Genomic DNA, 25,452 nt, shown 5'->3' with positions numbered 1-25,452 from the left:
GCAGCTTCACTAAGCACGATGCTCTCTCACCTTATTTTCTTAGATGAGCATTTCTGAGCAAGTTTTCTTTGTGTAAGGTCCTCAGCACCTTTCCACCAATTTCTCTGCATTTAATAACCTCTTTTGTACAAGAACACGCTGTTGTAGAGCTCTTTCAATTAGCTATCTGGTTCATCAGCAAAGTAGCAACAGAAGCTACTATCTTCCTGTAGCAATGCCGCCTTGCCACTCCCACAAAGAGCATGCTGATAACACATAAGGAGGACAGCAATGTGTTATTACCATTGTTTGCAGACTAAAACATAGCACTGCACCAGCTGCTAGGAAGAAAATTAACTCTATCCAAGCCATATAGGGACACAAAAACTGTGAGAACTGGAAGACACTTGATTGGTATAATGTGTTTTAAGGCTTGATCCAGCCATCAATCCAGAATCAAGAGAAATATATTAAAAATGCAAGTTTAGCTAAATACATTCTATACAATGATAATAAGCTACAGTATGTTACCAAATCTTATAAATTTTGAGGAAAAGCACTATTCACAGTTGAGGTGTGTGACGCTGTATTAGTCATGCAGCCATCATGTAAGTCCTATTACCTTTTCGTGTGCTCTATTACTTTTGACATAGAATGAATAACAATAATAATTTAAAAAGGTTATATCTTTGCCCTAACAAGGGAAAAAAAAGATGAAAGCAGGCTGATGAATGAACAGAAAATACTGAACTCTCTCACAAACACAGTAAGCCAGCATGCTGTAACAAAAGAATCACAATAAATCTACCATCTCAGTGCCAGATTTCATCCATTCCCTGGACAAGAAAAATCAGAACCGAATAAAAAAAAAAAATGAAAAAAAACACAAGAAAAAGTTATGTCCATCTTTCAAATATTCTCAAAATGTCCTCAGCTTAAACAGAAAATGTACACTATAATGTTTAAACTGGCAATCTACCCATAATTTTTTTTTCCTAAAAATTCTTTTGTGTTACTGAAAGTTACATGTTATTGATGTGCCAGAAAGCACATTTACATCTTTACAATTGCCTCTTGCTCTCTGCAAACAGTATTCCATTATATTTTTCTAGTACACAGCTGAATACAGCAGCTGGGAAATTCAGGAATGCCAGCAACCAATTAGGCTGGCATAAACCTCGTCTAGCATATAAAGCAAGACCAAGCTGCAAATACTAAAGCATAAGAGCCAAATCAATGTGCACAGAATGGTTGAAGGTAACACCCCTGATTTCTGGTGCATTTTCTAGAGTCAGCACCAAAATATGAAATGTAAACATGCCTATGTAAACACAAACATGCATTAGGACAAAGAGAAAAAGGAACAAGTGGTTCAGAAAGACTACCTTCATGCACACATCAAAAACAAAATAAGAAAGTAGAGTCATAGTGCTAAGATGCTGACTCTTGGCATTTCTTTAATTTCAAGTGCCTTTCCTCACACACTTAGAATTCACATCACAGGCAAAACCTTTTCTGGGAAGTCACTCCATTGCTATACAGTTCAAAACTAAGGGAGAAGTTATTTGAAAAGGTTATTACTTGTGTGAATATGTTCTGTCATACAGTGCGTGGCATCTGGCTTATCTCCTACTGACCAGAGAATGCAGAAAATATTTCTGCAAATACAGCAATGCAACACTAAAGTATGTGAAGCCAATACTTTACAATTACCTAAAATACATGCAAGTTACAAAATTCTTCCCCTAATCAATACAAGTGAAGAACATCAATTCTCCATTCCGTCCCTTCCTAGTCATCTGATGAATATGTGACAAACAGAAGAAAGCAAGCATAAACATCTGCAGAAATATCAGATAAGTCTCCTCTATTGTAAGAGTTCTCAGGATAGTCATTCGTGCAGAAAAAGGTTCAGGAAGTACCAGCAAAAGCAACCAACCAGGACTAAATCAAACATTTTAACTAACCATCAACAAAGGTAGCACTGCCAACAGACTGCAAATACCAAGCTGTACCTAGATCCCTATCCTAAGCAAACTGAACAGTTTCTATCTGCAAAATTTCTCCAAATGACCAAAATTTTGAAGCAGTGATCAATGACAGTACTAAAACAATGGTCCTTTCATCTTCTTCATACTTTTCAAAAACCTGTGCTAGCAGTATTAAATATTGGTTGATGTTTTCTAAATTACAGCCCAGGAAACAGCTAACATGTAACTCAAACCCCTTTGCACTCTCCCAGATGACTCAAGAAATAAGGCTGGAAAAAGACCACAGCCTTCCCCACTCTTTCTCATAAAATTTCACACTCTCCTCAACCCCACAAAGACACTGTACTCACAGACCTCATACAGAGTTTTGTGAAGTTTTAGTAATATCTTTGAGTTGTAATAGTTAAAAATCTACACATAAGCTCTGGATCAGGCCATGGTCAAGAAAGGTTCATAATTTCTACTATGACCCTCTCATTCCTCCCCAAAAACAGGAGGACTCTGCCTGGCAGTGTTATGCTATGACTATACTACAGTTGTTTAAGTCTTGTCAGCTCAAAGCCAGGCAATCATTTTTGGCAGGACCAGGCTATGGCAATGTTAACAGACCCAATACTCAGTAAAGGAAACTCACAGCTTTATGTTATATCCTTGCCACATCTTTAGGAGCACAAATGTGTTATATTAGCTCAGGCAGTGGTCCACTAGCAGAGCACTTAGCTTGCTAAGTGTACCAACACTAGATGTTTCACAGATGAATGCAAAACTATGCTAGAGCTTGACATCTGCTACAGAGTCCTGCTGAGGATGACCATTGCAACTGAAGCTGCCCAGTCCCTTAAAGGATTGCAACAAGCATTTGTGGAATAGCAGAGATTTTCCTAATCACATTAATGAGGGACTTATCTCTCATCTAGAGACACCTGGACAGGATTGACCTTCACCTTCTGCCATTTGAAATTCAAAAAGTAGAATGGCAAGAAGTAAAATTTTCTTCACTCTTTCGAACATAATATAAACCTTAAGTTGCATATAAAATATGTATGCGTATATATATATGTGTATATACGATTAGGAAGAAAATGAGTCTGCAAATCTCCAGAAGCAGCATTTACAGGAATTACCATGGTCCAGAACATAGCCTCCTGTGCTCTAGGCTCCAATCCTGGCAACTCTGATGGAAGGGTTTCCTTGCTGTTCCAGAGCTCAGTGGGGTGAGGAATAATCCTCTATTCACTCAACAATGCCTGTAACCAGACTTGCAAGAAGAAAGATAATTCCAGGCTTCGTGTCTCCAGCAATGTTAGCTGCAGCAATGTCCCTGTGCAAGCGATCAGCGCTTGTCATGGTCTTCCCTGCACTACACAGATGGTCCTGCTGCTAATCCCCCAAAGAAAAAACAGCAGTTAGTAGTCAGAGATGCTTGTCTCCACAACAGAGGACATGCTTGTGGATAAATGAAACTTTGAAACAAAATAACATCAAACAAGTAGCCTATTTAGTTTTTATCTACCACAGTTACACTCCAGATTTGTTTTACTTAATCATACAGATTTTGGTTTTGCCAGCCTTCCTTGTTCTCTTTTCTGTTACCTTAGTTACAGCGTTATCATACGCAGTACCTGACTTATCTCTAAAGCAAGTTCTTAACTATGTATGAAAAATAAAGATGTATTTTAATATTCATTTTTGTGAATGATCCCTAGCTACTAACTCACTTTTATTCTCTAAATTATTACAGCAATACCCAAGTCCATCAAGTAAGAAGCATGTTACAACCACATTTTATGATCTCTGTAAACCTCTACAGTGCAACAGACAGGCATTTTGAGAACAAACTAGTATTCTCCAGATCAAGTTTCCCATATCTGCCTGTGTATTTCAGCTCTGAATTAAAATTTAGCTTATTCTTGACCCCATCTAGAAAGCTATCAAACTCAGAAAAATCCCCATCTAAGATATGTATCTGATTTCTGTGCAAAACCTGATCAAACACACTGGTTTAGAAAAACAAAGTTCACAGATCTTACTGACAGTCCACTAATAAATAAGGGAAAAACAACAACACACACAGACATGCCACAAACAGCACATTTAGTGTCCCCCATCCAGCAAACAGGACACGAGTTTTTTCCATTCCCTTGGTGCATTCAACACCAACAAGCCCATCCACTCCAAACCACTAAACTGTCCTTTGCCATGCTCAGTCTAGCTGAACTTGTTAGCTGTCTGCACTCTGCCCCTTCCCTAAAGCACCTATCTAGAGCTAAATCCCAGCACTGCTGCCACAGCTTTTGTTTCTCTAATAACTGTCAAATCTCCAATCTTTTCACATTGTGATTCATTGGGGTTTTCTGCTGAATTTTTATTTTGCAAGCCAATATGTAAAATTCCCCTTTATGTTCAAAACAAGTTTTCTGTGGTTTCCCCAATTAAATGAACATTTCAGTTTTTTACTTGCCTTCAAGGCAAGTCCAGTTTCTTTTTGGGGGCGGGGACTTAGTACTCTATTTTAAAGCACATTTCAAAGTGCATTACCTTACATTGAGTTCCTCCCAAAACATCATCCCTTTATTTGGTTTCAGAAGCTTCAATTGCCAGTGAAATCAATGACAGCCATCCCATCTCTCACAAGAGTCTTTTAATGCAGGAATGATGGTTTGTGGCGTTGGATTCTTCCATGCTAGAGTCAGTTCTGACTGCATCACTGTTGAACTTGCCTGGTTTCAAAGATACTTCTTCATTAAACAGATAGGAAAAGCCTCATGCTCGCAGGCCCTTGTTCTCATGGGTGACTTCAACCACCCTGACATCTGTTGGAAGGACGGTACGGCCCGGCACAAGCAATCCAGGAGGTTCCTCGATTGTGTGGAAGACAACTTCCTTCTGCAAGTAATAGAGGAGCCGACAGGGAGAGGGGCCGTGCTTGACCTCATGCTCACCAACAGGGAAGGGCTCGTTGGAAATGCGAGGCTCCAGGGCAGCCCTGGATGCAGCAATCATGAGATGGTCGAGTTTGAGATCCTCAGGACAGCAAGAAGAGCGTGCAGCAAGCTCACTGCCCTGGACTTCAAGAGAGCAGATTTTGGCCTCTTCAGGTACCTGCTTAGAAAGGTTCCTTGGGATACAGCCCTAGAGGGCAGAGGGGCCCAAGACTCTTGGTTCATATTCAAGGATCACCTGCTACAAGCTCAGGAGTATTGCATCCCAAACAGAAGGAAGTGCAGCAGGAGGGCAAGGAGACCTCCTTGGATGGATAAGGAGCTCCTGAGGAAAATTCAAATGAAAAAAGAGGCTTACAATAAGTGGAAGTAAGGACAGGTGGCATGAGAAGAGTACAGGGATGTTGTCCGGGAAGCTAGGGACCAGGTTAGGAAAGCTAAGGCCCAGTTAGAATTAAACTTAGATAGAGGTATTAAAGATAACAGGAAGGGATTCTGCAAGTACATAGCAAATAAGAAACAGACTAGGGAGAATGTAGGCCCCCTCAGGAAACTCTCAGGAGAACTGGCTACACAGGATTTGGAGAAGGCTGAGGTTCTGAACGACTTCTTTGCCACGGTCTTCACTGGCAAAGGCTCTGACCAAACCACCCAAGTCTTGGAAGGCAGATGGAGGGACTGTGAGAATGAAGACCTTGCGCCCACTGTAGGAGAGGAACTGGTTTGAGACCATCTTAAAAATCTGAACGTGCACAAGTCGGTGGGTCCTGATGAGATCCATCCGCAGGTCCTGAAGGAGCTGGTGAATGAAGTTGCAAAGCCGCTGGCCATCATATTTGAGAAATCATGGCAGTCAGGTGAAGCTCCCGATGACTGGAAAAAGGGAAATATAACCCCCATTTTCAAGAAAGGGAAAATGGATGACACAGGGAATTACAGACCAGTCAGTCTCACCTCTGTGCCTGCCAAAATCTTGGAGCACGTTCTCCTGGAAGGCATGCTAAGGCACATGAAAATCAACAAGGTGCTTGGTGACAGCCAGCATGGCTTCACTAAGGGGAAATCCTGCCTGATCAATTTGGTGGCCCTCTATGATGTGGCTACAGAACTGATGGACAGAGGTAGAGCAGTTGATGTCATCTACCTGGACTTGTGCAAAGCGTTCGACACTGTCCCACACGACATCCTTGTCTCTAAATTGGAGAGACATCAATTTGATGGATGGACCACTCGGTGGATAAAGAACTGGCTGGATAGGTGCACGCAAAGAGTTGTGGTCAATGGCTCAATGTCCAGCTGGAGACCAGTAACGAGTGGTGTCCCTCAGGGTTCCGTGTTGGGACCGGTCTTGTTCAGTATCTTTGTCGCTGACATGGACAGTGGGATTGAGTGCGCCCTCAGCAAGTTTGCCCATGACACCAAGCTGTGTGGTTCAGTTGATACGCTGGAGGGAAGGAATGCCATCCAGAGGGACCTCGACACGCTTGTGAGGTGGGCTGATGCCAACCTCATGAACTTTAAGCATGACAAGTGCAAGGTCCTACACCTGGGTCAGAGCAATCGCAGTCACAGCTACAGGTTGGGCAGAGAAGAGATTTAGAGCAGCCCTACAGAGAAGGACTTGGGGGTGCTGGTTGATGAGAAAATGAACATGGGCCGGCAGTGTGCGTTCACAGCCCAGAAAGCCAACCATATCCTGGGCTGCATTAAAAGGAGCGTGACCAGCACGTCAAAGGAGGTGATCCTGCCCCTCTACTCTGCTCTTGTGAGACCTCACCTGGAGTATTGTGTGCAGTTCTGGTGTCCTCAACATAAAAAGGACATGGAACTGTTGGAACAAGTCCAGAGAAGGGCCATGAGGATGATCAGGGGACTGGAGTACCTCCTGTATGAAGACAGTTGGGGCTGTTCAGCCTGAAGAAGAGAAGGCTGCGTGGAGACCTCATAGCAGCCTTCCAGTACCTGAAGGGGGCCTATAGGGATGCTGGAGAGGGACTCCTTGCTAGGGACTGTAGTGATAGGACAAGGGATAACGGGTTAAAACTTAAACAGGGGAGGTTTAGATTGGATGCAAGAAGGAAATTCTTTCCTGTTAGGGTGATGAGGCACTGGAATGCGTTGCCCAGGGAGGTTGTGAATGCTCCATCCCTGGCCAGGGGATTCAAGACCAGGTTGGACAAGGCCTTCGGTGATATGATTTAGTGTAAGGTGTCCCTGCCCTCAACAAGGAGGTTGGAACTAGATGATCTTAAGGTCCTTTCCAACCCTAACTATTCTATGATTCTATGATTCTATGATTAACATGGCAATCAAAAGAGAGTAGAATTCAGATCCCCAAATCTGGAGCTACAAAGATGGGTGATGTGCACCCATGGTGATGGGCATATAGCCGCCACAGAAGTGATAATATACAGTGTAATATACCAGTTAACATCATAGTAAGCAATTCATTGGCTGTTCTCACCCAAAATGAAATCACCCTGAGGTACACATCAGACTCCCTCATCTTCCCACATTACCCACCAATATACCTGGGTCCTGAGCAAAGCAATCCCACAAGTGGGTTTACCTTTACCTGAAGCAGGAGTAACCCAGACTGTCTTCCCCAGCAAATTCTTTACATGCACCACAGGAACTTCAATCCCTTCTACAGTATGTGAAAGTTCTGATTTGGCTAGGCCAACCCTGTTGGCAGATTCTCTGGAGCTGACCAACCAGGTAGCCTTTGGTAAATGTGTATCCCAATGTTTTAAAGTCCCACCATCCATTGCTCTCAGTGTAGTTTTTAACAGCCCATTGTACCGTTCGATTTTCCCAGAGGCTGGTGCATGGCAGGGGATGTGATATACCCACTCAATGCCATGCTCTTTGGCCCAAGGTTGTTCCGGAAATGAGTCCCATTGTCTGACAATTCTCTCTGGGGTGCCGTGTCACCACAAAATCTGTTTCTCAAGGCCCAGAATATTGTTCCGGGCAGTGGCATGGGGCACAGCGTATGGTTCCAGCCATCCAGTGGGTGCTTCCAGAATGGGAAGCACCTGGCACTTGCCCTGGCGGGTTGGTGGGAGTGTGATACAGTCAGTCTGCCAGGCCTCCCCGTATTTGCACTTCAGCCATCATTCTCCATACCAAAGAGGCTTTAACCATTTAGCTTGTTTAATTGCAGCACATGTTTCACACTCATGGATAACCTGGGCAATAGTGTCCATTGTCAAGTCCACCCCTCAATCACAAGCAAATAAGTATGTTTCATCTCTGCCTTGATGGCATGAGGTGTCATGGGCCCACCGGGCTAAAAATAATTCACCCTTACGTTGCCATTCTAAACCCATCTGAGCAACTTCAATCTAAGCAGCTTTATCCACCTGTTGGTTGTTCTGGTGTTCTTCAGCAGCCTCACTCTTGGGGCACATAAGCATCTAAAAAGATGTACCTTCACCACCAAGTTCTGCACCAGGCCAGTGATATCTTACTACAGTGCAGCAGGACAGATGGGTTTACCTCTGTGCTGCAGGTTACTCTGCTTCCAGGAGTGAGTAACTAATGAATGGGGAAATCAAGCCAGCCAGTCCTAAAACTGATCTCAGAAGGCATACCATTAGGTTGAAATTATTAGGTACACTGTCAAATTCCTTATTGTTCGTGTATTAAACTTGATCTGAATATTTTTTCATACTCTATATTTTACTGAAATTCAGAGAAACTTCTAATAGACCAATACCAGTAATGCTGCACAAAGCCTCTCCCATACTGACAAAGCAGGACTAAGCTCAGGTCAGGTCACCCTGCACTCAGCACCAGGATTCAGCACTGTGTTTACCTGTTCCACCTCTAAGACAGCAATAAATAGAAAGAAGCACTTTGGCATCTGTCCTCCACTATTTGCTACTACTTTTAATCAAGGCACTACACATTTCTACAATGTTTCGATTAGATTTATAATTTTCCCCCTTCTTTTAGTGCAAAAATCAAGTAGGTTGAGCTGGTATCACTTCTAAAATTGATGTCTATGTTATGGCCAATTGCACCATGACCTAAAATCCTTCTATTCAATTATGCTGACTTTGTTGTTGGGGTACCACTACATTCATTCTTTTTTTGATGGGGTGTGGAGGCAACTCTTGTAAGGCCCTTTCACTTCCTGTCAAGTTAGACCATGTCATACTCTTACTGAAACATGGCACTACCCATGACCAACCTTGTCATTCTCAAGCAGCAGGCAATGCTAGGTGGCAATTAAAAAAAAAAAAAAAACAACAAATCCTGGATATACTTCTGTGTCTTTTCTAGACCCATCATGGACAGAAACCCTAAGACAACTGGTACAGGTTTGTTCATGTCCACAACAGCCCTGGGACTGACCTTTCATGGCACATTGCTCACAACTACAGCACTTAGTGCCCAGCCCAGGTTCCTTAGCTGCACCTGCTGTGGCAAGTAGCAGAGCTGCAGGGCAAAGCAGGTGGTGCTGGGGATCAGATATTCACACCACACACTTCAGAAGGGACTGGGGGGAGTCTAGTGTCACAGACTGAACATGCCTTGGAGTGCATGATGTACATATCTGGAGTGTACCCTCCAGCTAAATTTTATCCAAAATGAATTTAGTGTGCTCCAAAGCCACTTTCAAAGTAAACTAAAGCATAGCGTGAGGAAGCAACAGATGATCAGAAGATACATGTCCAAAGTTCATTTTCTGTTTCAACTGAAATCCTTCTAACAGATGCACTCCTGCGGTCCCAAGCGGCATGCCTTGAGCCCTAAGATCTCTCCATTTTTTTTTATTGTTATTCACCCTAACCTACACAGAAGTGAGACAACTGCTTCGCAGCCTCCAACTATGATGCTTTTAAGAACATGAACAGGAGCATATGCTGTACACCTAGGGACATACACAAGCATATGGAAGTGTAATGCTTACTAAAACGCAGAAGGACTGTCTGAGCAGTGAGAGACAAATGACGCAGTTCAGGTCTCTTAAGAAGACATCAAGGAAGTTTAGGTTTCCTATAAGAGGTAGGTCATCTGGTTCACTCCAGATGGGAGCCTCAAAGTGAACTAGTGCACGTGCAATGAGAATGTTCATGATACCAGGACACGAGAGTAAAACCAGGTGCAAAATAAATTCACAATCTGAACAATCCAGACCATGAAATACTGTAATCCTCTGTACAAGATTACATGCAAACAAGTGCTAATGAAGGACAGGACTGGGGAAATGAAGCACTGTCTTCTTTTATGATACAGGCCTTTGAAAATATTAGCTAGAAACTTACACATCATCTTCCAGCCTGGTGTTCTGTCACACTCTGCATTACACTAGTTTTGGAGTCTGACCCTTGGGCAAGTCAGCATTCTGGGTAGTCAGATGACAGGACTTCAGAAGAGCCTCTCAAACACAAGGGAGTACACAAAAAGGTGGCAAATGAGCTTCAACATAGACAAAAGAAATTTAATGCAGCCAGAGAAAAATATTCTGTATTATGGGAATACAATCCTGAAAATGGAACTGTAAGTTACACCTCAAGTAAGAGATCCTTAACACAGTTCTCTTAAAACTTCGACTCAACATGCAGCTACAACAGAAAAAAGCAGCCTGTAAAACATAAAAGTGCCATTTTCGAACTATAAATAAAACTTTGCTACATGCACATCTCAAGTACTGTGGCACTATTCTTCACGCCTCAAAAAAAAAAAAAAGATGTCACAGAATTAGAGGTAAGAAGGACATCTAAGGCAACAAAGAGAACGAAGATACCAAGGTGAGCGAGACTGCTCCCTTCTGAGGAAAAGACTGAGTGGATTTGATTGCACTTTACAACAATAAAGGACAAAATGAGTAGAAATCATTACTAAACAACTCCTGCAACACTGAAGGTGGGAGCACTCCCTTAAGGCACACTGGTTGCAGTAATGTAAAAGTAGTAATGTACTTTTCCATGCAGCAATCAGGGAACTTTCCAGTCTTGCTTCCAAAAGAGGTTGTGGAGGCAGAGAGTGTTAAGTTGGGTCAGAAAGGTATTCAATAAATTCAGACAATAGGTCTACAAATGGCTATTTAATAGGACTAGGCAAAGTTGTACTTCTAATATCCCAGATATAGGTGCTCCCTGGTGGGGGTCCTCCTGCAGCAGGTGGCTGAGCTGCGGAATGCTGTTAATAGACTGTGAGATGTCAGGGAAGCTGAGAGGAAGCAGGAATGCTTGCTCCACGCCCAAACTGTGCAGGGGCCTCGAGCTTCACCTCTGCCTCATGAAGGAAAGGAGGCCGTTAACCCCGGAAGCTGGGAATTAGTGACAAAAAAAAAACAACAAAAAAAAGAAGGAAAAGGACAACCAAAAGTGAGGGGCTTCCCCCTAAATCCCCTGTCTCCACCCAGAACCGCTTTGCTGTCCTGCAGGGGGCTAATGAGGAAGTGCACTCGAGCCAGAAACAGCCAGGCTGATGCACTGGTAAAGAAAATCTCTACCGGTGCTGCTAGGAAAAAAGCGGCGGGTTGTAGTAGTAGGGGACTCTACACTGAAAGGGACAGAAGCACTTGTCTGCCGGCCAGACCCTGTCTCAAGGGAGGTGTGTTGCCTACCGGGGGCACAGATCAGGGATGTGGCATAGAGGCTGCCTGCTCTAGTAAGTCCCACGGACTATTACCCACTCCTGGTGATACATGTGGGTGCTAGGGACATAGATAGTAGTAGCCTGGGGAACATAAAGAAGGACTACAGAGCCGTGGGGGAGGTGGTTAGGGGCTCTGGAGCTCAGGTGGTCTTTTCATCAATTCTCCAGGGTACAGGGGAGGACCTAAAAAAAAAGCTAGGAGGATTGGCCAGGTTAATAACTGGTTAAAAGGGTGGTGTCATAGTCAGGGGTTTGGGTGTCTTTAACACGGGACCCACGCTTGTAGGCCAGGTCTAGGGGGGGCTGATGGAGCTGGAGATAAAGAAGGGAAAGAGCAGTTTTGGTAGGAGGCTTGCCAGGCTGGTCAAGGAGGCTTTAAACTAGATGTGTTGGGGGAGGGGAGCATCATTCCATTCCAACACATCCAGTCAGTTGCCAGAACCTACAATAAATGCACGGAGCAATGTAGAGATATCCCAGCTGCTCCAGCCAATGAGCCAGCTTCAGCTGGAGCTCGGCTCAGATGCCTCTATACAAATGCCCATAGCATGGGGAACAAACAAGAGGAATTAGAGATGTGTGCATGTCTACGGGGGTATGATATAATAGGCATCACAGAAACATGGTGGGATGGCTCCTATGACTGGAGTGTTGGAAGGGAAGGTTACAGGCTCTTTAGGAAGGACAGGCCTGGCAGGCGGGGAGGGGGAGTTGCCCTTTATGTTAGGGATAGGCTGGAGAGTATGCAACTCTGTCTGGGGACAGGTGAGCAGTCCACAGAGAGTTTGTGGGTCAGGGTTAAAGGGAATATAGCTGTGGGAGACATTACTGTGGGAATCTGTTACAGACCGCCTGATCAAGAAGAACCTGCGGATGAAGCACTCTATAGACAGATAGGAAAAGCCTCACGCTCACAGGCCCTTGTTCTCATGGGTGACTTCAACCACCCTGACATCTGTTGGAAGGACGGTACGGCCCGGCACAAGCAATCCAGGAGGTTCCTCGATTGTGTAGAAGACAACTTCCTTCTGCAAGTACTAGAGGAGCCAACAGGGAGAGGGGCCATGCTTGACCTCGTGCTCACCAACAGGGAAGGGCTCGTTGGAAATGTGACGCTCCAGGGCAGCCCTGGATGCAGCAATCATGAGATGGTCGAGTTTGAGATCCTCAGGACAGTGAGAAGAGCGTGCAGCAAGCTCACTGCCCTGGACTTCAAGAGAGCAGACTTAGGCCTCTTCAGGTACCTGCTTAGAAAGGTTCCTTGGGATACAGCCCTAGAGGGCAGAGGGGCCCAAGACTCTTGGTTCATATTCAAGGATCACCTGCTACAAGCTCAGGAGTGTTGCATCCCAAACAGAAGGAAGTGCAGCAGGAGGGCCAGGAGACCTCCTTGGATGGATAAGGAGCTCCTGAGGAAAATTCAAATGAAAAAAGAGGCTTACAATAAGTGGAAGTAAGGACAGGTGGCATGAGAAGAGTACAGGGATGTTGTCCGGGAAGCTAGGGACCAGGTTAGGAAAGCTAAGGCCCAGTTAGAATTAACTTAGCTAAAGGTATTAAAGATAACAGGAAGGGATTCTGCAAATAAAAAACAGACTAGGGAGAATGTAGGCCCCCTCAGGAAACTCTCAGGAGAACTGGCTACACAGGATTTGGAGAAGGCTGAGGTTCTGAACGACTTCTTTGCCACGGTCTTCACTGGCAAAGGCTCTGACCAAACCACCCAAGTCTTGGAAGGCAGATGGAGGGACTGTGAGAATGAAGACCTTGCGCCCACTGTAGGAGAGGAACTGGTTTGAGACCATCTTAAAAATCTGAAAGTGCACAAGTCGGTGGGTCCTGATGAGATCCATCCGCAGGTCCTGAAGGAGCTGGTGAATGAAGTTGCGAAGCCACTGGCCATCATATTTGAGAAATCATGGCAGTCAGGTGAAGTTCCCGATGACTGGAAAAAGGGAAATATAACCCCCATTTTCAAGAAAGGGAAAATGGATGACACAGGGAATTACAGACCAGTCAGTCTCACCTCTGTGCCTGCCAAAATCTTGGAGCACATTCTCCTGGAAGGCATGCTAAGGCACATGAAAATCAACAAGGTGCTTGGTGACAGCCAGCATGACTTCACTAAGGGGAAATCCTGCCTGACCAATTTGGTGGCCCTCTATGATGGGGCTACAGAACTGATGGACAGAGGTAGAGCAGTTGATGTCATCTACCTGGACTTGTGCAAAGCGTTCGACACTGTCCCACACGACATCCTTGTCTCTAAATCGGAGAAACATCAATTTGATGGATGGACCACTTGGTGGATAAAGAACTGGCTGGATAGGCACACACAAAGAGTTGTGGTCAATGGCTCAATGTCCAGCTGGAGACCAGTAACGAGTGGTGTCCCTCAGGGATTGGTGTTGGGACCTGTCTTGTTCAACATCTTTTTTGCTGACATGGACGCTGGGATTGAGTGCGCCCTCAGCAAGTTTGCCGATGACACCAAGCTGTGCTTCGGTTGATACGCTGGAGGGAAGGAATGCCATCCAGAGGAACCTTGACACGCTTGTGAGGTGGGCTGATGCCAACCTCATGAAGTTTAACCATGACAAGCGCAAGGTCCTACACCTGGGTCGGAGCAATCCCAGGCACAGCTACAGGTTGGGCAGAGAAAAGACTCAGAGCAGCCCTACAGAGAAGGTCTTGGGGGTGCTGGTTGATGAGAAAATGAACATGAGCTGGCTTCAGTGTGCACTTGCAGCGCAGAAAGCCAACCGTATCCTGGGCTGCATTAAAAGGAACATGACCAGCACGTCAAAGGATGTGATCCTGCCCCTCTACTCTGCTCTCGTGAGACCTCACCTGGAGTATTGTGTGCAGTCCTGGTGTCCTCAACATAAAAAGGACATGGAACTGTTGCAACAAGTCCAGAGAAGGGCCACGAGGATGATCAGGGGACTGGAGCACCTCCCATATGAAGACAGGCTGAGAAAGTTGGAGCTGTTCAGCCTGGAGAAGAGAAGGCTGGGTGGAGACCTCATAGCAGCCTTCCAGTATCTGAAGGGGGCCTATAGGGATGCTGGGGAGGGACTCTTCATTAGGGACTGTAGTGACAGGACAAGGGGTAACGGGTTAAAACTTAAATAGGGGAAGTTTAGGTTGGATATAAGAAGGAAGTTCTTTCCTGTTAGGGTGGTGAGGCACTGGAATAGGTTGCCCAGGGAGGTTGTGAATGCTCCATCCCTGCCAATGTCCAAGGCCAGGCTGGACGAGGCCTTGGGTGATATGATTTAGCATAAGGTGTCCCTGCCCACGGCAGGGGGCTGGAACTAGACGATCTTAAGGTCCTTTCCAACCCTAACGATTCTATGATTCTATGATAATTCTAGGTATCAGGGGAAGACAAAGATTGCAGACAGTAACAAGGCTGACCTGATTTCCCTATATAGTCTCTCCTGTTATTGTTGGGCTCCATGAACCACCACTTCGATCCACTGGGTACTTCTTATGTAGTGGCAAGTGTACTTAAAGGAAATGGAGGAACCTCCAAAAAAAGCAGAAACACTTCATAAGTGTTTTGCTGTGGGTTTGTTGTTTTGTTTTTTTTTTTAAATAATCACATTCTTCACTGAAAGTCTTGGGGGGGGGGGGAGTTTTCATTTGCTTTTCTTAAAGTAAACTTCTTCACACAAAAATCTCCCTTTGAAGTGTGAAAAAAAAAGCCTAAAACAAATCAGCAATAATCTACCTGTTTTCAAAATTCCTGCGAGGTTTTCCAACACTGCTCCCTTTCATGGTCTACATAAGCCCCCTTCAGTTCTTAGATTTAAGAAAGATGAAGCAATCAGAGCAGCAAACTTCACTCAAATGAGAACAAGATGTTAATCTATGCCATGATAGTATTATCTGTCCTCTATTACACTTTCCTCTTACTGCTGCTGTGTAAGTGAAGGTTTTCATTCAATTTCTGGTATGACATTCACATATTTCCTATTAATTGACAACTTGTGTACAAGTTCCAGGAATAGTTCAATGCCCTGTCATATTTTTTTAACTTTGTAAAACTGAATATAATTTCACATATTTTTGTACATTTAGTCAGTAGTTCCTTGGAGTCTTTAGGACAATTTCACAGGCAGCTTCTTTAAAATCTTTTAAAACTGCTTCTGAAAGCTCCTCTCCAGAATAATTTGCTATATGCTTTTGCAGATCAGTCTTCTGTGTTCAGTATAGATTTCAGTACAGTTATGGTATATAGAAGCAAAAACAGATTCAGTTAAGTACTTCTTTCAAACAGCACTGGGGTTTAGTGGATGTTGAAGTTTTTTTAGCAACAGGATTTAAGATTGTGGTGGATTCAAACAGTGTGGTACATACCCTCTGCCAAAAGGCAGAGATGACTTGGCCAGTCTTCTGCCTCCCTTCCCCCCTTCGTCATTTTGTTTGTTGCCTGAATAAATGGCAGACACCTTTCCATGATTTTCTCTACTTTCTCTGAAACTGACAGTAGCTGACTAGAACTATAGTTTCCTGCACCACATAGAAAATTTCTACCAGCACTTTCTATAGTTGTTTCCAAATAGTTGCATTTGCTTTTCATAACCCACCCTGTCAAATAGCATTTTGTTGTTTGCTTTTTCCATGTCCCTTACTTTACTATGTTATGTTAGTAAGCATATGTACCATTACTCAATTTATTAGAGCTGCAAACTGTTGCTTCTGGTTAAAAATCAGAAACCTTTACTCTCGAATGTTGTATTTTTCCCTTATCTCAACAAGGTTCTAAAAGCTCAAACCAACAAGAAAACTAAGTAACATTTTAATTCTTCTGTGTTTGATGAAAGCTTATTATAACTTAAAAAATCAGGTTGTGATTTATATTCACCTCATTCATCATGATCTGAATTCAACTACATGAAAACATAACCCAAAATTGAATCAAAAACTTGGAGCATTCCAAAATCCAGGCGTGTATGTGGTTTTCAAACTGAATTCATTCCTGCTGCCTTCTTCCTGGAGCCAGAGATCTCATCACCACATCACTATGCATGCCTGCATCTCTAGCAAATGCTTTTATAGATCAGTCTGAAATACACTTCAAACTCAGTATGTAGCTCAGCCACAAAGAAAGTAACAAATTTTAGTGACTGTCAAATATGTCCCACTGTGCAACAAAAAATTCTAAAGCAAAACTCTGCAAGGGCACAAGTATGCAATGCACCTTTCTTCTGATGAGAAATTTTTAAGCAAAGCCCACCTCCGTCCACTCACACATTCAGTGCATTCATCCACTGAAGGCAGCTCTACCTGTAACAGAAGAGACTGAAAATACTCATGCTTCCAGCACCTGAGATTACACAAAGCTGCCAGTGCCTAACAGTAGCCATGAAAAGCTCAAACTAGCACTTGACAAAGCTTCAGTGGTAACTTGAAGATAGTAACATTCCCTTGCATGAAAAGCACGACCACCCACCAAAATGAAGCAACAGTGAAAGACACTTATTTGCATGTTACACTGAAGTCACTGGGATTGGACAATTAGTTTTACAGTGTCAGTGTTGCAAAAGTGGCAAGGAACTCAAATTAACCCCTTTACAAGTCTGAGAAACTTATTAGCAGGTTATGCCTGATGCAAAACCAAAATGAAAAAACTCTACTACCACATTCAAGTCTTTAAGGAGCAAAATTCTTCATTCTTCTTTCTCAGAAGTCAAATACAAGATCAGACTCAGTGTCGCTAAACAAGACCCCATTCAAAATAAACAAACAAAAAAAATCAAGTGCCTTAATTACTAAATTAACTGATAATTCACATTTTTTTAAATGTCACTTAAAGTTTTAGTTGGGCACACAGTTTTATAGCACTATCTTCAAGAATCTCTCGCTACAGCTTTCAACTAAGCAATTCTAAAAGTAACCTGAGTTCCTAGCAACATGGAACAACTGAATTTAGACTGTAATAAATAGTAAAGAGTCTTCTAGGCACGTTCTGCTCATGTAAATGATTTAGTGCACAACACATATTTTATAAAAGCTAAAAAGCATAAGCCTGATAAATTCATTTTCTTCTCCAAGAAAGGCAATTCTGATTTTTCACATAGGTTTATTACCTTTTGTCTAACAGATGTAAAATCCAGTTTTACATATTTAACAATGGCCAAATTCAAACACAGCAAAATTGACTGCACAGAACACTTTTTAACAGGGAAATGGCAATGCCATCTTTGCAACATCCTCCCAGAGAATGACAGTCTGTGGCTGCTCTATTTTCCAAGAGTGATTACGAGGCATGGAGAAGAATGGCATAGGACAAGGACATCTAGCCCCCTCCTCTACCTCCAATGGTAGCTCCACTTGAGAGAACTATTTAACATAGTAGGTGTACTCTACCAACTTCCAGTGACTCAACTGTTTAGGGATGACCTAAGCCACAACTGACCTGTTTACCACGTGTGACTTCCAGGGACATGAACAAAATGTATTTCCAGAGTATCAAACACAGTCAGTACTGCCTCACAGCTAAACACTTACTACAGAACTGAAAGCATTCCTTTACAGAGGTTAAAAATGTGGGAAAATCATGTCAGTCACCTGTCTATCTATATACTGGGAATGCTACAGGAAACAATAGTGCTTTTTAATTCTTTGAGTGAAAATAAAAGAATAGTACTCAAATAGCAATACAAAAAAAAAGTGAAAGTTTTAAGGAAAGGAACTAGGACAGAAAAAGAAGCAACAGCACATGTGTCTGCACATACACAGTAAGAACAGATTTAAGGATATAGCTAACAGTAGTTTAAGACAATCTACATCTGGATTACAATAGTTTTAGTTCCCTGCCTGCCCCTCCACCCCTTCCTCCCTCCCTCACTTCCCCACAGCACATTTAACTAAAAACTAACACAGATGCAGTGCACAGACAAGCAGCCCAGAGTTAAACATCTCAAACAGCTGTGGAATCACATCAATAGCCAAAATTAACTGTCACTAACTTATGAGGGGTATCTAACAATCTTACGTGAGTATAAAAATACCTACTACAACCCAGGAAAATTTGGTCCAAAGAATACAGCTAGGTACATTTGTATTAGTGTCAATGTTCAGTATTAAAAGCAATTTAAATAAAATCCCAAATACCAAGTCACAATACAACCCCAAGTACCACATCACAATAAAACCTAGCAGTTTGGAACATATAACTGCAAGCAAGTTTTTTACAAAATTACATTAGAAGGAACTGTAACTATTTCCTCCAAAAATGCAAAAAGACTTCTGAAAAGATGCAAGTGGTAAAAGTGGAAAACATACATAAGCTTTCAAGCAAGCAAAAAGAATTGTTCATATACCTGAAAGCTTATTTGTAGTTTTCAAAGAGATCAACAGATACAACAAAGAATGTACTACAGCTCCACAAAACCTTTCTACCCTACATCTAGAAATACACACTGAAAGCATCTACATTTCCAAATAGTTTTAACTATGCTACAGAGGCATGAGTATGAAAAGCCTATGTCTTCTTAAATACTCTTTAATTTTAAATTACAAACACCATCCTTCCTGATCATGCATTTTATTTACTAGACATTCTTACTACTGGATAAAGTCAAGACTGTTTCATAGTCCTTTCTGTGGACTTCCATAGTTTGCATTACATTAGAAATTTAACTTAACTCTGAAAGGTTAATATAAACCTCTAATGTACCAAGAGTTATTTAATTCTTTTCCATACTGTGAAAAACTATAATGAAGACCACATTTTAGTGTTTACCATGGGCTGAACACGGCATTCGCTTCCTGATCTCAGACCCAGTCACACAGCATGGTGAGGAAGACAAGCCAAGCCAAAAAACAACACGGCAAAAAGTTTAAAAAACAAAAAAACAACCAACCAAAAAAAAACCCACAAAAGAAAAATACCCATGCTTTATGATGCAAGCAATAAATGTTTACAAAGGAATAACTCAAGAACAAAGCAATGAAGCGCATTTAGTGCACTCTGTTACTTACTCCTCAAGCACAAAAAAAAAAAAAAAAAAAAAATCACAGTGGCCCTTCCACAGGTCAAAACAATAAATATGCTACAGATTTTGTGCCCCAGGAAAGGATTTCCCCTGGTAAATACTTCATATGCAGTTCTCTACGTTGTCTGTAAGTAAGTGAATGTATTAAAAGACCTGAAAAGACTAATTTATCTTCTAGAGCAAGTAGAAAGAGATACTTCTGCAATGACATTACTCTTAGGTCAGGCATGACCTCTTCCCAACGATTTATCTTCTCTTCCCACTTCAACAACATAGGAAGCTGTGCTTGGTGCCACAGTAGCACAGCAAAGTCTTCATTTCATAAAGATGTAGGAAGAAAAGACAAGTAAAACTGGGCCCAGACAACAGACCACTATAGAGACTGGGAGGAAAGAGCAATAACTGTATCTATCAGAGACAAAGGATAGACTCTTACATGATCAGAGAGGAAAAAGACATGCAATGCAAACTGTGTAATCCTAGTAGCCATGTACAGCTCTAAAGACATTTTTGACAGTATGCAATGCTGTATTAGACACACTTATGGAGCAAAGATGAGAAGACTGTCTGAAGATTTGGACTCAGCTCTTGTCATTCAAAAGCTATTTATGCAAAATACAGAAGGCCTACAAAAATATCTGAGAGGCTGTGAGTTACAGTGAAAATCCACTTACTGATTAACAAAAGCTGAACTCTTAAAGTAATTTTAAACAGAACAGAGAAACTCCAACACATCTTCCTGGTCAACAGTTCTGTAAGACCAATCCCCAGAAATGCTGTACGAAACAATACGAGAGCCATAGATAAGTAAGCCAGAATTTTGGACCCACAAGCTCAACCAGCAAGAGCATACGTGAAACCCTGTGTGTGATCTGACGATGACAGAAGAACAAAGACATGTTGTGTCCATATGGCTTACATAAGGATTAGGTAATTTAGTCAAATGATCCAAATGTGGTAACAAGAAAATCTCAAGCACAGGGAACAAATAGGTGTATGTTACCAAAGGAAAGAGTAAAAGCACATTACCATTTAAAACTATCCTCAAGAGCTTGTAAAATAGGGTGACTACCAAAACCTGAAGAGAATTTTTATAGCACTGCTATGCCTTCTATCCTGCTATAAAATCATTGTTGATATTGGGAGTTGCATGTAAAGATCTAGATCATCATACAGGACTACCCAGCAGACAAGAAGATGCTACAGGCTCTCAACTCTGAAAAACATCAATTTGACAGAAGCTGGACTTTAAAGAAAAAAAGTACAGCCCTGACTACTACAAAAATTTAAACTTATTTGTATTTGAAAGTGAAACCGGTTACCATGATGTTTTGGAAAGCCTAAGGAGAGAGAAGCTGCCAGTAGGTTTTTGGACTGGATGGATTATCTTTGACTGTGACCAGTTCCAGCTGCTTCAGAGACAAGAAAATCTGTAAGTAGGCAATTAAAAAAATAACACAGCCACAGGCAAGATTTATTCCTACCTTCCATCAGAGTTAGAGGTTAATTAAACTCAGGAAGAACTGAAAACACATTTTATGGTCGCTGGTGTATTTTTTTAAATTTTTAGTGTAAAACTGGATATTTCCACTTTAATATTCTGCTATGCTTTTAGCCTCCACCTCCCCTGGTAGCAAACTCCTCACAATAGCTATACCTAGTCTATTCTCCTTTATCAGTTTAACATTTTCTTTCAAGCACTGACAGCTATCCTGTTCTTGTGTTACAAAAAAATGGGCACAAACTCATGATCTTTCTTTTTCATACCATTTGATGGATAATCCCGAAAAACTCAGTATTTTCCCTTCCCCGGAAGTTCAACTGAATCTTTAGTCACTCTTCCAATTACAAGAATGTCCTTCTCCTCATACATGCTATATTATTTCTGACACCACGAGATCAGAATTGTAGTCTTCCCGCTTTCAAAATGAGTAAATATGTAATTAATTTCTCTGTCTTTACAAGTAGTATTTCAGATCTGCAAAGACAGGGAATAGGAAACAGCCTGAAGAAGAAATGGACAGAACACAACTGGACTGAAGAAGTAAAAACTGTCAGCAAACTAAAGTGCTGCAGGGAATAATAGATATACCCTATTTCAGAAAACTGAATTTATGCAGGGAAAAAAATGTCAGATATTCTTTGTCAAAGTAGTTATATAAGTCTTATCATTAATGGGATAATGCACAAGAAGTGCAAATACGGGTAGTTCACAGATAAAGTGGTAGGCTATTATTATTTAAGTAAAGGGAACCTATCACCAGACAAATGCCCATGTTTAGACCTCAACAAGAAGCATCATCTGGACAGGAACACTACAGCAAGTCTTGTAGATACCTTCTGGGTGCCTCCCCACTTCCCCAAGCTTCCGTGTGTTAAGGCACATGTTTAAAGACTGGAAACGCAGTCCACTCTTGGCAATTCACAGCCTAAATGGAAGGAGGTCTTTCCTGTTTCCAAGATGGATTACCAAGGCATATTACAAGCAACATGCATAAACTATACTGAAATAATTAGTAAATGTCAGTAGCAGAAATTATTATAAAAAGCCAACTAGCTGACCACCCAGTACATTCTTATGTTACATGAGCATAAGTAGCTATTCCAGTTATAACTGGAAATATCTGCAACTGTAGACAACATTTATACCAATGTTTACCCACTGAGAAAAAACAGATACACAGTAAGCAGCTTGGCAGCACTAGTCCTTGAAAATTTTGAGTTTTATCCAAACACTGTTCTTCATGTGTTTTTGGCCATGATTTCTAACAATGCCTTTTGTTTACACAACATCTATTTTCTATTCAGTCCTATAACAAATCTCTCATGAAACACTTAAGCATAATTAGAACTAGTCAAGATGTCAGAATACGTAACTTTTCTTTCCAGAAAGTTCTGGATTCATTCTCACATTTATTGTGCTTCGCATGTCTTTGCCATTTTATTGTGGTGAACAAGTATGACTTCTAACATTCATGCTTCACAAAACAAAACAAAAAAAAAACTCAAAAAGAGAACCTTTCCTGTTAGATTTTCTTTTTATTTAAGGAAAACTAGAGTTATCTGGAATTAATAAAACTCTGCATTTAGAAAAGGGTTTAATGTAACTGGTAGAATATTTCAAATGAACCAACTAACAAAGCAAAATATTATTCTATTCCAATTCAGCAAGTAAGCAGGTAAATAAGAAGATCTAAAAGAATTACTACGCATACCTCTCAAGATAATATTTAGTTTTAAAAAAGGATTTCTTGTAGACAAGAATATATATATATATATATAAAAGAGAAAAAGCTCAGACTAACATACTGCTTTCTCCAAGTTTCTTCAACAGTTTTAATCTTGCTTTCAGCCAAGGGCAGCTGGTACAATACACAGCCCCAGTTCTCTACCCAGTTCTGGGTACAGCAGATGCAGATAGCTCTCTGTTACTGAACCAGAATACCATACATGAAGACTTCCACTTCATCCTGGCCACGCATTTCCTACACACCAATACGGCTGGGGCCAGAGCTTCCCCTGTGAGCTTCTGGAATTCACTAATGATGTAGAACCCTAGCACACACAGAAGTTTTCTACTGTGTTTAGCGACTCAAGTAACCAATTGCTGTATTAAATCATACGAAAAAAAGATCATTGGGCACTGTGGGTGACAGAGAGGGTTTATAGAACAGCACAGCTGACAGTCACAGGCAGGAAGACCCTCTTCCCTTGTTCAAAGCAGCTAGATCAATTTCGATTGCCTGTGTAACCACAGCTCAGGCTGGAAACCCACCTTGTGAAAGGCAATGCAAAATATTGCCAGCTGTCCTTTGATATCTTAAAACGCTCCCTTCCACATACCCAGGTCAGTTTCTCCTATGGCTTAATGGGAAGAGAATGGCGAAGCTGCAGTAGCCTGAGCCAGAGCAGGCCACCTCCTCCTCCATTCCCAATCAAAACCAAGCAAACCTCATAGTAACCAGGACTGGTATTACATGGCAGTCTGGTTGCTCACATAAGAGCCAACACAAATGATCAAAACCCTGCAGCTCAAGCAACTGCTGTGAAGGCACACCCCCAGTATAGTAGTGATACGTATTTAATGTGCTGCATTGCATGTGTAAGTGATACAGCAAAACTTGTAAACCACTAACAGTAATCAAAATAAGTATTATTACATTCAAGAGTTACTGTCCTCACTTCTCACATAAATGAGCAAAACACTGCGGGGGGGGGGGGTAGGGGGGAAGCAGCAAAGCATTCTCATGCCTTATTTTCTGAAGGCATAGAAACCAAACAGTAACATTCATTAGAAGTTCACACAGACCACAGAAAAACAGCTTTACAAGTTGCTACAGTGAGGTTTTCTGAAACCCCAGGCAAAGATTTACAGAAGTTATGCAAATAGCAGCCAGACCTATCAGATTCTTCATGTGACACACAAGCCATTAAGCATAAATTGAGGGGTTAGATTTAACAGTGTCCAGACAACACCGACCATTACTTTATTGTAGTGTTTAACTGCAGTGTAGGACACAAGACAGGCAAACTGCACAAAGCTTGCCAGCTTCTTGTTTCCTGCCTAACAAAACCAAGCTAGCTAACTTCAGTGCCTTTGACCTCCAGATCTTTCCTCCCATAGAAACATCTGCTTATCCTTTAGCAAGCTCCTCAACCCTGACAAAATTAAAAAAAAAAGGAAAAAAAAAAAAACAAAAAACCTCAGTAAAACCACATCTATCTTTCCAGAAAATCCCAGCAAAACCCCACCCTAGTTCAGCAGGCTTCACAGACCTTGCAGAGGCCAAGAACAGATGACATATTCACACTCACATGAAAGAGCTGAGGTTACGGGTGACCTGCCATTGATTCATCCAGTGAACTTCCCATCTTAGCTCTCCCCTACTAGAGAAACGTGGAGGGTTGGCACCCCAGACCTGTCACACACGCCTCCTTTATTCACGTGTGTTTCTAGACAGCACTACACATCCTCCCGCTAGGAGATGCTGGGCAAGATGAGGAACACTGGGTCCCCAGCGGAGCAGTAACCACTCGTGGGCATAAATAGCAGGCACTCATCTTACATTTTAATCACGACCAACACCTGAAATAACATCAATCTTTCTGTCCAATGATGGAAGTGCCCGAAGGCATCCTGCCCGCTGTGCCGTGTTCCCAGCGCGCTGCCCGTATACCAGACAAGTTATTCCCCCGCACTGAAGGCCCTTCTGCCCTCCATCACCTCACAGCCCCTTCAAGGCCCTTCCCGCCCGCTGCCGACAGCTCCCCGGCCTCTCCCCCCGCCCCTAGGCCCCGCTCCCCGCCATTGCCCCCCGCCTGCTCCCCTCCCCCGCCGCACCCCGCCCTGCCGCAGCCCCCCCCCCCCCGGCCCCGCCGCTCGTGCCCCGCGCAACCGCGCTGCGCCGCCAAGCGCGAGCGCTCCCCTGACAACCGCAGCGCGCGCCAGGCCCGGCCACTCCCCGGCCCCGCGCACACAATGGGCCCCTCTCGCGGCTCCCCCCCCCGCCGCCGCCCCGCCGCACTGACCATCGCTGCGCTTGATCTCCACGTAGATCCCTATCTGGATCTTGCCGAAGTTGGCCGCTGCCATCGCTTCATGGGGTAGCCGGGCAAGTCGGAGGCGCTACCGGCCAGGCGTGCACAGAACGGGAGGGAGGGAGGGAGCGCACGGTAACGGTAACGGTACCGGTACCGGCACCGGCACCGAGTGCGGCGGCTCTGACAGAGCGGGAGGGAGGGAGAAAAGGATGGACGCGGAGAGAGAAAAGGCGCCGGCCGGATATAAAAGGCGCTGGGAGCTGCTGCGCCTGCGCGCCGCGCGTCACGGCCCCTCCGCACGGGGGAGGGGGAGGCGGAGGCGGGGGGCGGAGGCAGGGGCAGGGGCCGAGGCAGGGGTAGGGGTAGGGGTGCCGC

At 43.1% G+C, this 25,452-nt stretch overlaps 1 protein-coding gene across 3 annotated transcripts in view; it reads right to left on the bottom strand.

The window, feature by feature from the left end:
• The window catches only part of KIF2A (kinesin family member 2A), a 65,366-nt gene extending 40,151 nt beyond the window's left edge, over window positions 1-25,215 (bottom strand). For 2 of the 3 annotated variants that reach the window (XM_062612285.1, XM_062612287.1), the window contains exon 1: window positions 25,066-25,215. In XM_062612285.1, the coding sequence (XP_062468269.1) occupies window positions 25,066-25,129 (64 nt within the window). In that variant the 5' untranslated portion in view covers window positions 25,130-25,215. Of the gene's footprint in view, window positions 1-3,094; window positions 3,211-25,065 lie in introns of those variants that run through there. The other variant, XM_062612286.1, reaches the window with a different exon arrangement.
• Between the last annotated feature and the right edge of the window lie 237 nt (window positions 25,216-25,452).

The sequence above is a fragment of the Pezoporus occidentalis genome, unplaced genomic scaffold, assembly GCF_034315485.1.
Source record: "Pezoporus occidentalis ecotype Australia unplaced genomic scaffold, CSIRO_AGI_Poc_V1 ctg16, whole genome shotgun sequence".
NCBI lineage: Eukaryota > Metazoa > Chordata > Aves > Psittaciformes > Psittacidae > Pezoporus > Pezoporus occidentalis.
Note: the sequence above shows the minus strand (reverse complement) of the source record. Positions and strands in the feature narration are given on the sequence as shown.